The sequence below is a fragment of the Nyctereutes procyonoides genome, unplaced genomic scaffold (assembly GCF_905146905.1).
Source record: "Nyctereutes procyonoides isolate TBG_1078 unplaced genomic scaffold, NYPRO_anot_genome, whole genome shotgun sequence".
Lineage (NCBI taxonomy): Eukaryota > Metazoa > Chordata > Mammalia > Carnivora > Canidae > Nyctereutes > Nyctereutes procyonoides.
In genome coordinates, this window is record NW_026575049.1 from 28,707,689 (window position 1) to 28,723,056 (window position 15,368).

The window sequence follows — 15,368 nt, forward strand, 5'->3', positions numbered from 1 at the left end:
GGAGCGAGCTATCTCTAGCTACGCCTTGCTCTGAGCTCCGGGAGCCCAGCGAGCGCGCCTTGGAGGGCTGGGGAGCGGGGTACCCGGAGGCAGGCAGCCCCCGCTCCGGCCCCGGCCGCGGCGGAGCGAGGAGGAGCACCGGCCCGCGCCCCCCTCCTGGCGGGCCGCCCAGCAGCCGGGGAGCGCCGGGGCGGGCGGCGCAGGGAGCTGTCCAGTTCAGCACCACCCGCTAATGCAGTAGGTGGGAGCGCCTCCGCCGGGGGCCGAGCCGGCAGCGGGGGGGCGGGCGGGCGGCCCATCCTGCAGCAAGACGCCGGCTCCCTCGTTTCCAGGAGCTTTGCAGATAGGGGGAGGGAAACCCGCCTCGATTCTCCGGGAGAAACCCCCTCCCTCCCCCACTTCGCCAACACTACCCCCGCCGCCAACAACAATAACCGCCGCCGCTGCTCGTCCTGCCGCCGCCGCCGCCGCCGCCGCCGCCGCCGCCGCCGCCGTGCCCGCCCGCCCTGCCCGCCCTGCCCGCCCTGCCCGCCCTGCCGCCGCCGCCGCCGCCGGGGCAACACCATGGAAGGCGAGACCCCCGCACCTGTTCAGCTGAGATCAAGGGCTTACAGAATACTGGGAAGTCTGGTCTGAAACGAAAGCGCCCGAGACCCCCCCCCCCCCCAACAAGGAAGAGAACTGGCGAAGCGAAGGATTTTCATGGCGCAGGCCGCAGAGCCGAGCACGAAGACCGAAGGTTGCATCCCGGCTTTTACAGTCTCTAACTGTCTAGGTCCCGACCATGAGAGATTGTGTTGAGAATGCGGCTGTTCCCTGGTTCACTGTGGAAGCCATCTCCAAATTAGCTGTCACATATGGAAACTGGAGACCAGAATTTTAGGAAAAGAGATTAAGGCATCTCACTTGGGGGGGTGGGGGGTGTCTTTTTATTTTTTTCCTTCCTTTTTTTTTTAAAAAAAAAATTTTACTGCAACTGGAACAGTTTCTGATCTCAAAAGGCAAGCCTCTCTTCCCGTGTGATCTTTATAATTTACACTCTTTTCCGTGAGCTTTCTTACCTCCCTCTTTTTATATCTCTCCATAGTCTCTATTCACACATATATCCATTATATTAGTAGTGGAATTATTTTTATTTTTATTTTTATTTTTTATTTTTTTTTTTTTGCTTTAGTACTCGCACCCTCACACACACTCTCCCGAGAACCAGAAGTCGGTTGGGTGTTTATATAATGAAGAATTATGGGGCTGTTTGATCGAGGTGTTCAAATGCTTTTAACCACCGTTGGTGCTTTCGCTGCCTTCAGTCTGATGACCATAGCTGTGGGAACCGACTATTGGCTCTACTCCAGAGGGGTTTGCAAGACCAAAAGTGTCAGTGAGAATGAAACCAGCAAAAAGAACGAGGAAGTTATGACCCATTCTGGATTATGGAGAACCTGCTGCCTAGAAGGTATTTGATTTCCCATCTCCTCCCCCTCTCCACCTCACCCCTCCCCTTTTCACTCCCCCTCCCCACCCTCCTCCAAATAAGTCCCCTTTACATTCCACCATTTTCTTACTTCACTCCTTCCACCACAGATCAAGGTTGGTTGGGTTAGTTTCAGAGGAAAGAAAATCAATAAGCAAAAACCATACTCAACTCTCAAGCCTCCACCACCCTCCTTCCCCTAAACCTCTTCATTGGAATAATCTATGATATGATGAAAACAACAAGAGATTGTCTTTAAAAGTCGAATGAGCTCTGCCTGCTTTGGAATCATTAGGATTTGCCATTTGGTGTAGCATTGCCATCTACGAGGGGGGAAAATAATTGCTTCTCTCAACATTGCTCCTCTTTTCGTAATGAAGAATTCAAAAATGCTCTTCCTTTCCCCCTCCTCCTCCCCCTTACTCCCCAAAAGTCCCAGACACATCATCATCTGCAAATCTCCTTTTAAACAAACAAACAAAAAAAAATCTGTTGTTTCTAAGAATCCTTATTTGGTAAATCCTAATTATTCCAGGATCTCAAGCTGAGTTCAAGAGCATTTCGTAATGTCTATGAACCACACATATCTTTTGGGGCGACTGGCTGCGTGTGTGTATGTGTGTATTTTAACATTTACAAAGTCTAAAAATACATACGTCTCTCACAGGAAACAAGCCCAAGTTCTAATAAACAGCAATTCACTTGCAGGTTAGGCGGAGAACCAATTCACTTCCACGCAGAGTGACATGTCTGTTATCCAGAAGCGAGTACAGTCAGCATTGCAGCCAGCTTGAGCATCAGACATTGTGCAGGGAGGCTGGGAGGGAGGCGAGGGCTTGGGGAGCTTGCGGGGGGGGGGGCAGTGGACTGGGGGTATTAGCTGTTTGCCTTGATCTTGCAGGGTCACTGAGTCATGTGTGCCTGTGCATGTGCTGTGGGCCAAGGGGTCCCCACGGTGTCAAGCCTGGGAGATCAGGGTACAGATGAAGGCATGTGTTTCTGAGAAACATTAATAAGCACAGAAGAAAAAAAAAACTCCTGCAGGTCATACAGCCTGCATTTAGCAACAGACTTGAATATGAGGGACTGCATTTGAGTGGCTCTATATATATCCATATGTGGATGTACAAGCTACAGCCACCCATCGAAAGAGGGGAACAGAGAGATACATGTTTCTGTGTGGAGAGAAAGGCTTATGTGCTTTGCTTCTGACATGAACCAATGCCGGAGGCCGTTTGAGGCAGCGCTGGGAAGCCGGGACTGCAGGATTGTTTGTTAAGCTCAACATGGGATAGTGATGCAGGGACTTGAAGCCAGGAGATGGGGGAGAAGAGAGAGAAGCGGACAGGAGAGGGAGAAACTGAGGTGGCCCCAGGGTCTAACCCAAACTGAGCAAAAGCCGCTCTTTGGGAAATGGTTATGTCTGGGAAAGAGCACCAGTTTCTGCCCCCCTCCCAACATTCTTGGTGCAAACGGTTGAGTGATGGCTGAACATGTTTTGAATAGCTAAGTGACTTCATTGAGCGATGGTCTATTTGACGCATACTGCATTTGGTGCCCTTTCTCAATCCAAACCGCTGCCTTGAACATAGTCTGCAGAGGAGCTGTATGCTGAATACTCTATGCTCTTCCCCAGCCAGGGAATCAATATCAGGAAATTAATAGGGACTGTTTTAAACACACCCGTCCTTAAAAAATGAAAAGCCTTTCAAGCAGCTTGTCATTAACAGTGGAAAGGCTTCCATTTAATTAAACATTTATGGCAGACTGCTATTCCAAAAGAGAAGAAAAGCAAAGTGAATGAGAGTTGCTTTAGGGAAATGATCATAGTAGCAATTTGCCTTGCTTGGATTTTAGTTAGATGGATGGAGATATGCATCCAAGAAATTAGAGGAAAGACGGAACATTATTTTAGGAGAAATATACTCAGAAATTGGTAAGTTGGTTTAAATATAGTTTGTTATCAGGGTTTTACTTGCAAATTCTCCGTACTGTGATCTTTGAAACAATTTTTGAATTCCCAGAAGGCAAGAGGGCTAGAGGTGGCTTCAGATCACTTGTGTATTAAAAAAGGCTGAAGTAGTTTTGTTTAAATTCCATCTGTTTGGTGTCTACATCCCCAAATGTGCTGTCCACCCCCTTTAACTTTTTCTCCACGCTGTACCCCCTGCCACTCCCCCCACCCCTGAATTCTCCCTCAAAGGGTTAGGATTACAACACTTTCCCAAGGGTTGTGTGATGTGCACGGGAGCTGTGGGTTTGGCCCTTCTCCCTGGCCTGGGGCCTCCGGGGAGGGAGAGGAGGGCTGGGCCAAGCTCCCTTCAGGATGCTATTCTTTTTCCACTTCTAGCCAAGGCCCCGGGCAGGAAGGGTGGGTGCTTGGGGCTCCAGTTGACCCTTGCCTTCAATTTCCAAAGCATCTGTCCCAATGGGGCTTTGCGGGCCTGAGACCGCCTTAGGAAGTTGGGCCTTGGCCACTTAGGAAGTGGTTTAAGGATTTTAAGTCACTTATTTTCAAAGACTGCACTGGTTCCCCAAGACCACAAAAGCACTTAATTCCGAAGATTGGTGTAGATGGTTCTCGTGGGGTGTTTCTGTGCTTGCTTTTTGGAGCATTCAAAATAGGGTCAGCCTTTATGGAAATCAGGTTGTCAGTGGTTCAGTTTCCCCCAATCTTAATGTTTTTATGTGTGAGAAATTAGACTTTCAGAAAAGATTCCCTCATCACCTCTTTATTTTGTTTCCTGCCCATACCCAAAAAAGTTATAAACAGACTTCAAATCTCCCCCAAGATGCTGCCGATAACTCCAGATAAAAAACAATCCTGTCTGCTTCTGACCTCTTCCACTTTCTGGTTTTCACTCGGGCTTTTTTTTTTTTTTTTGTCACCTGAGATGCTTTTTTTTTTTCCTGTTCACTTTTTAAAAATATTTTATTTAAATTCAATTTGCCAACATATAGTATAACACCCAGTGCTCATCACATCCAGTGCCCTTCTTAATTTCCATTCACTTCTTGATGAAAATAAAAATCAGAAAATATTTCTCTGCCTCTGTAGCTGCTTTTGAAGTGAATCAGTCTGCTGAGGAATGAGGTGGGACAGGACCACCTGTTAGGGGTTGACAGACAGTGGGACACCAGAGAAACCAAGAGGCTACAACCTTTATTATTTTTCCCTCTGCAGAGTAAACAGCGGTGTCTCTGTGTGTGAACTTGAACTCCCTAGCAGACTGGGGTCCTTAGGGGAAGGGGTGGGATAGTCTGCAGGTGGATCCTGGTGGGTGGAGCATGATAGGAGAAGTCCTTGAACTTTTCAGGAAAGCTGCGCCGAGATAGCCTCTGAACAGAGAGAGGAATTGGCCCTTTCAGGGAATAGTTCAATACAATCCACAACAGGACAAGAAAACAACCCTTCCGAGCGCCGCGTCTCTGGGCCACGCTGTGGCTTGCTGCTCAGGATATTAACCTCTGCTGTCACCGAAAGGAATCCTCCAGGGGCAGCAAGAAATTCACTGTGTGTTTGTTCTCTCCTGCGCCTTCCTCCCCTCTGTCTGTCGGGGCTCGGGCTCCTCGTCTCCCCCAGAGGACTTCCAGCCCTGCAGAGGAGGAGCCAACGCCTAGCGGTACAACGTGGTCTGTAGCACAAACCGCCCTCCCCCCTCGCCCCTTCCCTTGCTGTGAAGCAGCGCAGAAATCTTCCTCTCTGGCTCCACTGGTACATTCTCTCTGCTGAATTTCTGAGCTCCTCTTCCATCCACAGCTTCTCCCGTCTTGGTTTCCACGTGCTGCTTGCTCCCGGTGGCTCTGCCACCCGTCCTACATCCCTTCTCTCTTTGAGCAAGAAGTGTCTCGATTTTCCTGCACTGTCTTTGCCAAGTTTATGATTGCCTCCCCTTGGCTTGGCCTGCGAGGTGGCGAGTGCTCCACACTGGGTTCAGCCATGGCTCTCTTGTTCCCCAGAAGGAGAGTATACATCTTTTATTTTAGGAACGCCAACAGATAAGCTTACCTTTAAGTGTGCAGGAGCTGAGTACGGGAGTTACTAACAGGCCGTCACGTGATGTACATATCGCTCCAGAATTCCCAAGATAATTTGACTCTTTACAGGCGCTTTGCGCACAATAGGTGCATACAAATATTTATCCGTGGATGGATTTCGAAATTCTTAAAATGATTTAAATTAATTGAAACATCATGAGGATATGTGCCAAGCGAGTAATCAAGAGAGAAAGAAGGAGGTGAGGAAGTCAGGATGGTTGGTTTGTTCTTCCTGGGGCTTCTTTTTTAAAAGAATAATAATGAGTCACCGAATTCATTAATTCAATTCAGAAGGAGTCCGTCATTAGGGTTCTGCGGCTCCTAATTGGCTAGCAGAAAATTATCAGTAGACTCCGTCTCTGCAAGCAAGGAAAAAAATAACCAGTTGATTTTCTCCTCTTTTCTGCTTTTAAAGTACCCCAAAGTCCAGTTGAATTGGAACAGTCACTGGAATAGACTTTAGGTAGAGAGCGGGCTTTTGGACTGTCCCCGTTTACGTACCCCAGAATCTTCTATTCTCTAGCAAACCTCCCCACCCAATTCCCAGGATGCCGAGAACAGTCCCCAAGGTCTCAGGTTCTGACCAGCAGCTTTCCATAGAGCCAGACCCCACACTCCTAAGCATCCTCACCTGAGAAGGCAAACTTGAACCCTTTATGGAGGAACAAACTTGCCCACTCACACTGCCTGCTGCGCTTTACAGCTGAGCAGAACCAGGCACACAGGAGTGACGTCACATACCGAGGCCACATGGGCAGAGCCAGAACTTGAATCCAACCCCTCATTTCCACCCTGCAAGCCTCCAGAGGGCTCTCTGCACATACTGTGGCCTTGTGCTCATATTCACTGCTAGCACTGGATTTTATTCTGTCTGTGTCCCATTAAGTGTCCCAACCCACCCACCCCACCCCCACCCCCCACCACCACCCCCTGTCAAGGGTCCAGCCTGAGCCTGTCAGGAAATCTGAGCTTTGACCCACCTGACTCCCCAGCGAGCCTCTCCCTCCCGCTGCCCTGCGCCTTGCAGTTCTGCCGTGATCCCCCCACTCCCATGAGGCCAAGGGAATGCGACACTGAACTTCAGGCCAGACCCAACCACGTGCCTCTTTGGGTTTGCCCTTTCATTTTCGGAAGCGTCCTTAATGTACCAAACTCTCCATTGGTTTTATGTTTGTAAGCATTTTCTCAGAAAATAGCAAATGGATGGCCTCTGTAAGTCATGGAAGTTTTCGGATGAAGCTTTGGGGCATGTGGTGTGGGGAAAAGAATTTTGCAGCCACATGGGCCTGGGTTCATTCCAAGCACTGCAGCCTGTGAGATCCGGGGCAAGTTATTTAACCTCTCCAAGCCTGGTTCCCTCTCTGTGAAAAGAAAGCAAAATAGCTTTCTCACGGGGTGGCTTCTCTGACCGGCTTATTTGTGGTTGCAATCAACAACACCACCCCCACCCCCATACCCCTCTTGCAGTCTTACTCTTCTTACTCTGTCTTCTTTTTTCTTTACAGAGTACTTACCACCTTGTAGCACATGTAGTCTACTCGTGATATTTGTTGTCTGTCTCCACCCCTGGACTGTGAGCTCCATGAGGGCAGGGACTGCTGTCTGTTTTGTTCTTTGCTGTAGCCACGGCAACTAGGATGTTGCAAGATGCCTACCCTACCTTTGCTGGGGAATGAACAAACTCGCCCTGCCTGCTGGGGGGTGGGGATTCGGAAGTAGCGGTCCCTTCACACCTTCAAAGGATTGTTCTTTCAGTGATACACAGTGATCAGTGGTGGCAAAAGATCCTTTTTTTTTTTTTTTTTTTTTTTTTTTGGCATTCCAGAAAATAGTGAACTTGATATGGTGGCAGTGGGGGCGGGTCGGTGGGGAGGTAGTGAAAGAGGAGAGAGGTGGGGGGAGAGAGAGAGAAGGGAGGGTGGCGTTCAACACACAAGGGACAAGAATAAAGAAAGATAACAAAAAGGAAAGTGTTTGGAGAAAAAATAAATGCCTGAGAAGGAAGTGCTGGAGGGTGAGCGTCCTCTAAATAGATCCTGGCCATGCTTTCCTGCCTCTACATCATCCAGAGCGGCTGTCACAGAGATCCTCAGGGAGAGCTTCCCGTGTGAGTGTTCGCTTTCGGGTCAGGGGGGAGGAGAAGATACCATATGAATAGTGCAAGAGATTTTTAACCTGTTCAAAATTCACTGGTTCCGCTTTAGTCTCAAATATAAATATTTTGGCCAAAATACCCGTATTCAAATGATAGACGTATTTTAAGTTTCTGGGTTCGTTTGTAGGTACAGATTAGGCAATTCCCTCAACTCATTTATTTGTTAAATCTTTGGTGAAGTTCCGCAGAGCACCAGGTTGAAGTCATGCTGGGAAGGGACTCCTTTCAGGGTCACCACCGTCAGTCCTGAGAGCCTACTGGGAGAGATAGGCCCCAATTCAAAGAATATATACGCACACATCTATGTAAACTATGATAAGCACTCTCAAGGGAGACCGCACGGGGCTGTGAGTTCAGAATATTAAGGTGGTATCTAATCAGGGAAGGCTTCCCTGAGGAGGGGACACAAGAATGAATATCTGAAGGAGGAGTAGGAGTTAATTGGGTGAAGAGAGGAAGAAAGACCATTCCAGGTCAGAAGGCAGCGAGTGCAGAGATCAGTGAGGAAGAGCAAGACAAGACCTGGGTGAAGACTAGGGTGCTGGAGTAAAGAGCTGGAGTATGTAGTGGGGGGACAGTGCTGGATGGTGTGGGGACGGGGGTGCAGAAGTAGTTAAGTCCCAAAGGTGTGGGGCCTTATGAGTCTTGTTAAAAACTTTTGCTCTTTGACTTCTGGCTTCTTGCTTATAAGCTGTGTGATCTTGGACTAGTTAATTCCATCTCTGTGCTTCTTTTGTGCCATCCTTTTAGTGGAGATGACAGTGCCTGTCCCCAGGGTCATCGTGAGGATTCGAACCCCACTCCCTCCTCTTCTAGTTGTGCTCCTCCCGTTTCCATCCCAATCTGATGGTGCTGGTCTCTTTGGCCTCCGAGCTTCCCCTGACAGCGCAAACAAGGGAGGGAACAGATCGACCCAAGTCCAATCAGCAAAATTCAAAACCTGCTCAGTGGAGGTGTTAATGGCAGGTGCCAGCCTGTGCTAACACAGGAAGGCAGTGGTGAGCAGACCCCCACCTGCCTGAGGACCATCCAGGTGAGTCCCCTCAGGGGATCCCCAAGAACAGGCATCTTGCAAAGCAGCTCTACTCCATCCATACAAGACATTTGACATAGCCTGTTGCCGCCACGCCTCCCCCTCCCACAGATTCAGAGATTCCTGGCGTCTCTTACAATCAGTTAGGAGCATCGAGGATTTAAGCTGGAATTTGAATGTGGCTCAGTTAGATCCAGCAGACTTTTTGAAAATAGGGATGAAAGAGGAGAGATGTTCACTGTGCTCCCCGATGCCAAGAAATGCATGTCAGCCATTGTGGGATTGTTGCTGAGCTGCGCGGGCCTCGCGGCATCTTGGTCCCCTCTCCTGGCTCCAAAGGGCTTTCTTCTCCCAGTCCTGTCTTCCCTCGGTTCCAAGGTGCCATCAGTTATAAAGTGAATTATGTACTGAAACAGCTTTTGGGAGAGGGGAGAAGGAATTTAACAGACTCATCGATTATGAATCACACTCTAGGTTCAGAAACCTGGGAACCTAAAATATGTGTCTTAGAACCTAAAGAAGATGGGAAGCTATCTTGCTGGCAGAGGGAAATGCAGGCAGGGTGCTGAGAGAGCCCAAGGGATGTCGCCGGCCCACAGCTGGTGCCTATCCCGTGACTCAGGGAGCAGCAGAGGGAAGAAGATTGTGGTCCTCCCAGCACCTCTCTTGCCAAGCAAGAGGATGATACTGGATCTCTGTCCGACAGCTGTTCTCTGCGCACTAGCAGGTAGCGTGTGAGAGTCTAGGACAGAGGTAAAGCCCTAGTCCCTGCCCTTGGAGAGGAGGGGACCTCCCGTCTAGCAGAGGAGACACACCAGTGAACAGACTGTGATGACAGCACAGCAGGAAACAGAGGCACAGGGGATTCTGGGAGCACAGAGACTGGGGAGGAGCGGATGCTGCGGGAGACCGGGTTCTGAAGGATGCATAGGGGTGAGCAAGTAGGGAGAGGAAGCGTCTCAGAGCGAAGGAAGGGCCAGGTGCAGAAACAGATGCCCAGGCCGCCACGCCGAGGGTCCCCCGCCCAGCTGGGAGGGAGAGCCTGGGAGGCCGTGGAGATGTGCTCCCGAAGGGCTGGAAATGGCTCACGGGGCCGTGCGGGTTTCAGCACGGGAGAACACGAGGCCCGGAGAGGCGCACGCAAGGGCAGCCAGTGGCTTGGCCATCAGTGAGCTCACTGGATGTTGAGGTTCCCGCGGGGGGCATCAGGGGTCGGCTGCAGCTGGTGCACGATCCTGGGAAGGGGCGAGGCGCCACGTGGAGGTTGTCGCCATAAGCAGGTGACCTCACGGACTTGGTTGTAGTAAACAGAGAGGAGCGAGAAGACTGTAAGGAATGCACAGAACAGGTGCACCGAGGTCCTCGCTTCTCTTCTGACTTCCCCGGCATAACCCCCCGGGGTTACAAAGATGCAGGAAGTCTCTGCTCAAGTGTTGTGTTCTCAAGGAACCTTCTTGACCACCCTCTCTAAAGAAGCCCCCGGTCCTGTCACCTTCTTTCCTTTGCCCTCTTCAGCCTTTAACATTGACTTTTCCCTTTCTAGCATTTCCTTGTCCGTGATCTGTGTCCCCTGTAACGGTGTGCTCCTGGAAGGCGGGCGCCGTGTCTGCCTTGGCACCGAGAGCGTGCTGAGGAGCCACACGTTGGATGAATGACCAAAGAAACAGCTCCTGCCCTCAAGGAGCTCCCACTGAGGGAGGGGGCGGGCTTCTAAACCAAAACTCCCAGCATCCTCCCCACCAGTCTCTTCTTCTGGGCTTGGCTGAAACCACGCTGTGCGAGATGTGAGAATTGGCAGGTGTTCCCCTTGTGCCCTGCACTCTGGGAGGCTCTCTGGGGTGCCTCTGGGCCACAGCTTTGCCATAAAGCATCAGGAAGCTGCTGAGCTGCCGCTGCGAGCTGCTCCCTCCCGGGCAGCAGTCCCCTTCTCTCTCCATCTGAGTCCTTGTTCGTTATCACCTGGCCCAGAGGCCCTGACTTAGCAGCCCCGGGCCTGCTCTGAGGAGCCGCCACTCCTTCCCCTCGATGATGCTTCACTCACTCTTCCCTGAACTTCCCTGACCTTGGGGTGTCTTCCAGCCGCTAACAAAAATGCCGGGGATTAAGTATGAGATCCCAGGTGCACGGTCGCCACAGCCTCGTCGTACAGAGACTTGGCACCTTGCTCGGCTACTCCATCCACCAGGCCATTTAAATCCCCGGGCGCCAGCCTCTCCCTGGCCTGGCCGGGAGACCTCTCTTTATTCCAGTCTTACCCCATGACTCTCCTGTTTCTGCATAAAGGATCATTCATTCCTTTCTGTCACTCCCCACTCCTCTACCTTGGTCTGCACACGTCCAATCCTTCATCCTGGAATTTTCCCTAAGGTTGGGAAACTCTTCTCTCCAGGTTTCATCCAACATATTTTGCAAAGAAGGTAACCCGGGTATCACTTCAAAACCAATAATAACTATGATAATAATAATAATAGCCAATCACTCATTGAGTGCTTCTTCATGCTAAGCACTATTTAGATGATTTTCGGAGGTTAGCTCTTAGTTAGCCTTGACAGTTCTGAAGATGCATGCGGTGATGCCCATTATCTCCATCTTGAGAGGCTCAGAGAAGTTAGGTAACTCAGCTGAGGTCACACAGCAGAGCTGCAGAGCTGGGATTCCAGGCCGAGTCTGTCCATCCCCAAAACCTGTGCGCAGCCTTCTACAACACTAATTATATTTACACTTTTCCCCTAGCCCCCCAATTTATAAATACGTTTCTTGGAAAGGGTAAAGGCAAGCCTGAGCAGAAATTGCTGTCTGTACCTCACGCGTGAAAGTCTTTCAAAACTTTGAAGCTTAAATTCACATATGCTCCTTACGCAGGGCACAGTGGGGAAAAGTAGGGCACCACCAGTTTCTCTCATTGCTTTGAGAACAGAAGAACACCTCAAAACACATGGATGTCCCTCTCACTTTGGAGGGGGAAAGGGTCCCTCACCCGCACCCTCTGCCAAGATGGCCTGTTCTCAACCACATTCTGCTTGTCTCCAGGATTAGGCTAAATGGCTGCTTCCCCAGCATCCCAGCTGCCTCCCACCTCACCGACATCCCTCTTTCCTTCTACAGCATCTACGCATGCGTCTAACTCATCTTCCATCCTCCCGTTGCTTGTTTCCAGTTCTATTTCCACTTCTAGACCACGAGTTCCCTCACCCACTTCATCAACCAAATGCACTCAGTTGCTATGTGCCAAATGCCATGCTAGGCTCCAGGTTTAAAAAAGATGAGAAGACGCAGCCCCTGCCCTCCAGGAGCCTGTGCTCTAGTGGGGGACGTAGGGACCCCAGCAAGCACACTCAGTCAGGGTGGGGACCTTGCCCCAGGAAGAGGTGTGAGAGGGCCTCACAAAGTTTCTGGTATTGCTCGGAGGGGAGGGAGGCGAAGGTATTAGTACCGAGGGACAAGATCAGTCCCATATCGTGGAGGGACCGCTCTGCTGTGCAAAGAGACCAGAGAGGAGAATGTCAGGAAGGGAATGACATGGTCAAACTCCCACTTTGGGAGCATGGTTCGGGACCCAGGGCAGGGGACTGACCCTGGACGATCCATTGGACCTGGAGACTGTTGTTGTGTTGAATAAGGTGTGACAGTGAGTGACCTCGCCTGAGTCGGGGGGCAAACAGGAGAAATTTGCAGAAAGAAGATGTGGACCAGGGGCAGCCCAGGTGGCTTCATGGTTTAGCACCACCTTCAGCCAAGGGCCTGATCCTGGAGACCCAGGATCAAGTCGCACGTCAGGCTCCCTACATGGAGCCTGCTTCTCCCTCTGCCTGTGTCTCTGCCTGTGTGTGTGTGTGTGTGTGTGTGTGTGTCATGAATAAATAAATAAAATCTTTAAAAAGAAAGAAGAAGATGGGGACCTTTCATCTTGGGTAGAGTGATTCCATACCTGTGTCCCCTGGGCCTTGCTCAGTGCTGGGCATGTAGAAGGAGCTCAGTCAGTGTTTGCTGAAGGAAGGAAGGAAGGAAGGAAGGAAAGAAGGAAGGAAGGAAGGAAGGAAGGAAGGAAGGAAGGAAGGAATATAGAAAAAGACAAAGAACATAGCTTTGCATCTAGAGATTAGGCTATTTAACCTCAGATTTTCTCCGGCACCATCATAATCAAAGGGTATTCCAGCCAGGCCTAGAGCCCATGTCAGCTCTGGCATTTGACAGCCTGGGTTCAAATCCCAATCCTATCACTTACCAGCTAGGTGACCTTGGACAAGGAATGTTACCTCTCTGACTCAATTTTCTCATGTATAAATGGGAAAAGTTGTATCTCACTCATGAGTTGGTTCTGAAATTTTAGTAAGATGCTCCATGTAAAGTGCTCGGCAACATGCTAGTACATAGTAAGTGCTCTCTAAAGGCCAGCTGCCGTACGTATCCATCAAGTGGTTATTATGGATTACGCTTTCTGACCTAGCACTTGCAAATGGTGACTGGCAAGTGAGTTGTGTTTATCCCTCAAATCTCCCACAAATGAAGAACTTTCCTACAAAAATCCCTATTTGGGGCTTCTCTTGGAAAAAACAATCAGGCTTTCATAACCCCAGGCCCCTTTTCTGTTTGGCCACCATTGGCAGGGACTGGGTGGGCAGCAGGTGTCCCTTCAGGTGTGGCAGGGGCTCTGCAGTTCCCCCCAAACCCCCTGGGCTCCCAAGTGTCTTCCCTGGCTGCTCCGCCTCGAATGCCAAGCTCCTCTAATGCCAATGGCAAATTATAGGCGGAGCCTTTGTCTTCTGATGGCCCAAAATGCTGAAAATGTAAGCAAAACAAGAGAGCAGCCCAGGCAGGGTAGAGCCAAGGGAGTGAACCAAGCCGAGCCTCCGTAAATAAATACATGAAGAGCCAACGTTCCCGGCAGTGCCTGCCGATGAGATTCGATTCGAGATTCGAGAGATTCGGGTGGAAGGCAGGCCTCACGGCCCCCTTCTACAAAGCATCTCTGCGGTAACTTGATGCTTTTAAAGAGAGGTCTCACCCATTTTGTGCCACCCCCATAGCTTCTCTTTCAGAGGTTGACATTTTCTGACCTTGACCCCGGTTCGGGAAGTGCACCCTGTTGTGCAGACCACGTGGTGTGCTTTATTCAATAACTAAATGGCAGGCGCCAGGGAGACAGCCCACATTGTCAGCCTGGCTGAGGAGGGGGTGTGTTGCTGGAGCACCCGGGGCACAGGGGATTCTCTTACTTTCTCTTGTTGCCTCAGAAAGCTTCAGAGAGGAGAGGGACATTTCCAGAGTCTTCAGTGGGGGGCGGGAGGCACCTGGCAATTGCTCAGAATTGGTAGGATGGAACGTAAAGACGTGCAGTTTGATCTGGGAGACTGGTCAACTGTGATCCCGTTGGACATGTGTTGGATGTCTGGTACACCAGGCTCTGTGCTAATTCGTGGGGCTCAGAAACCAGTCAGCTCCCGGGGAAGGGGGCCTGCCCCAATCACCCCTGCTGACATCCTCCAGCCTCTCCTGCCTATTTCATTTTCTGCATCATGCTTCCTACTCTCTGAATTTGTCTAGAGTGTGTATTATTTCTCTTCTAACCAGAATAAAAACTCTGGGAGACCAGGGCCCTTGTCTGTCCTGTTTACTGCCATAACCCCAGTACTAAGATCAGCATCTAGCACATATTAGGTACTTAGTAAATGTTTGCCAGATGATAGAAGACATGCCCCTGCTCTGAAAGAGTTCGGGGCCTAGAAGAAGAGACAGACACATACGAGAGCATCACCAATGAGGTCAGGCACTGATAAAGGTGTGGGGAAGGGGCGGGACAAGGCAGCAACCCTATTTGGGGAGGTCAGGAAAGGGGTTTTCAGGAAATGCCTCCACAGTGGGTTTTGAAGCATGAATAAGAGTTTGCCAAGTAGATCGGAAGAAAAAGGCCCAAAGATGGACAGGACACCACCTGAAGCTGCCCCTATGATGGGAGGGGAGCCAAGGAGAGAGGAGAGCGCTTGTTCTAGAGCAGCATTTTCAAACTGTGATGTAAATACTAACCACCTTGCGGGGGGGGCGGGGGGGGTACTGATGCAAAGGTCCAAGTAGGGGCTGAGGTGCTGTTTCTAGCTCCCAGGCGAGGCTGATGTCACAGGTCTGCAGGCCACACTTTGAGAAGCAAGGTTTTGGAGCATGGCCAGAATACGTGGATCCAAATCCTACCTCTGCCACCAGCCAACTGGGCCTGTTTTCTCACCTCTAAAATGAAGATAACGATCTTCCTCCGAAGCACTGCCTAAATTCAGAGCGCCTGAATTTGGTAAAGCCATTAGCTCAGTCCCGGGCACTTCCTTTTTTTTTTTTTTTTAAGATTTTATTTATTTATTCATGAGAGACACACAGAGAGAGGCAGAGACACAGGCAGAGAGAGAAGCAGGCTCCCCACGGGGAGCCCATGTGGGACTCAATCCCAGGACCTGAGCAAAAGGCAGACACTCAACCACTGTGCTACCCAGGCATCCCATGGGCACTTCCAATCAGGATGCTTCAGCTAATGTTGTTATTTATGGTTAAAGGTGGTGCCCACAGGTGTGACAGGAATGGATGGTTTTCCCTAAGAGCTGATGGTGTTTGAAGATCTCCTGTGTGTTGGGCCGTGTCCTCAGGACCACATGCATGTCACCTTGCTTAGGCCACAACAGTGCTCT

At 50.4% G+C, this 15,368-nt stretch overlaps 1 protein-coding gene across 1 annotated transcript in view; it reads left to right on the forward strand.

Moving 5' to 3' along the window:
- The first annotated feature begins 1,242 nt into the window (after positions 1–1,242).
- CACNG2 (calcium voltage-gated channel auxiliary subunit gamma 2) overlaps positions 1,243–15,368 on the forward strand; it is a 110,033-nt gene continuing 95,907 nt past the window's right edge. The window contains exon 1 of the mRNA XM_055328878.1: positions 1,243–1,453. Within this exon, the coding sequence (XP_055184853.1) occupies positions 1,243–1,453 (211 nt within the window). The remainder of the gene's footprint in view (positions 1,454–15,368) is intronic.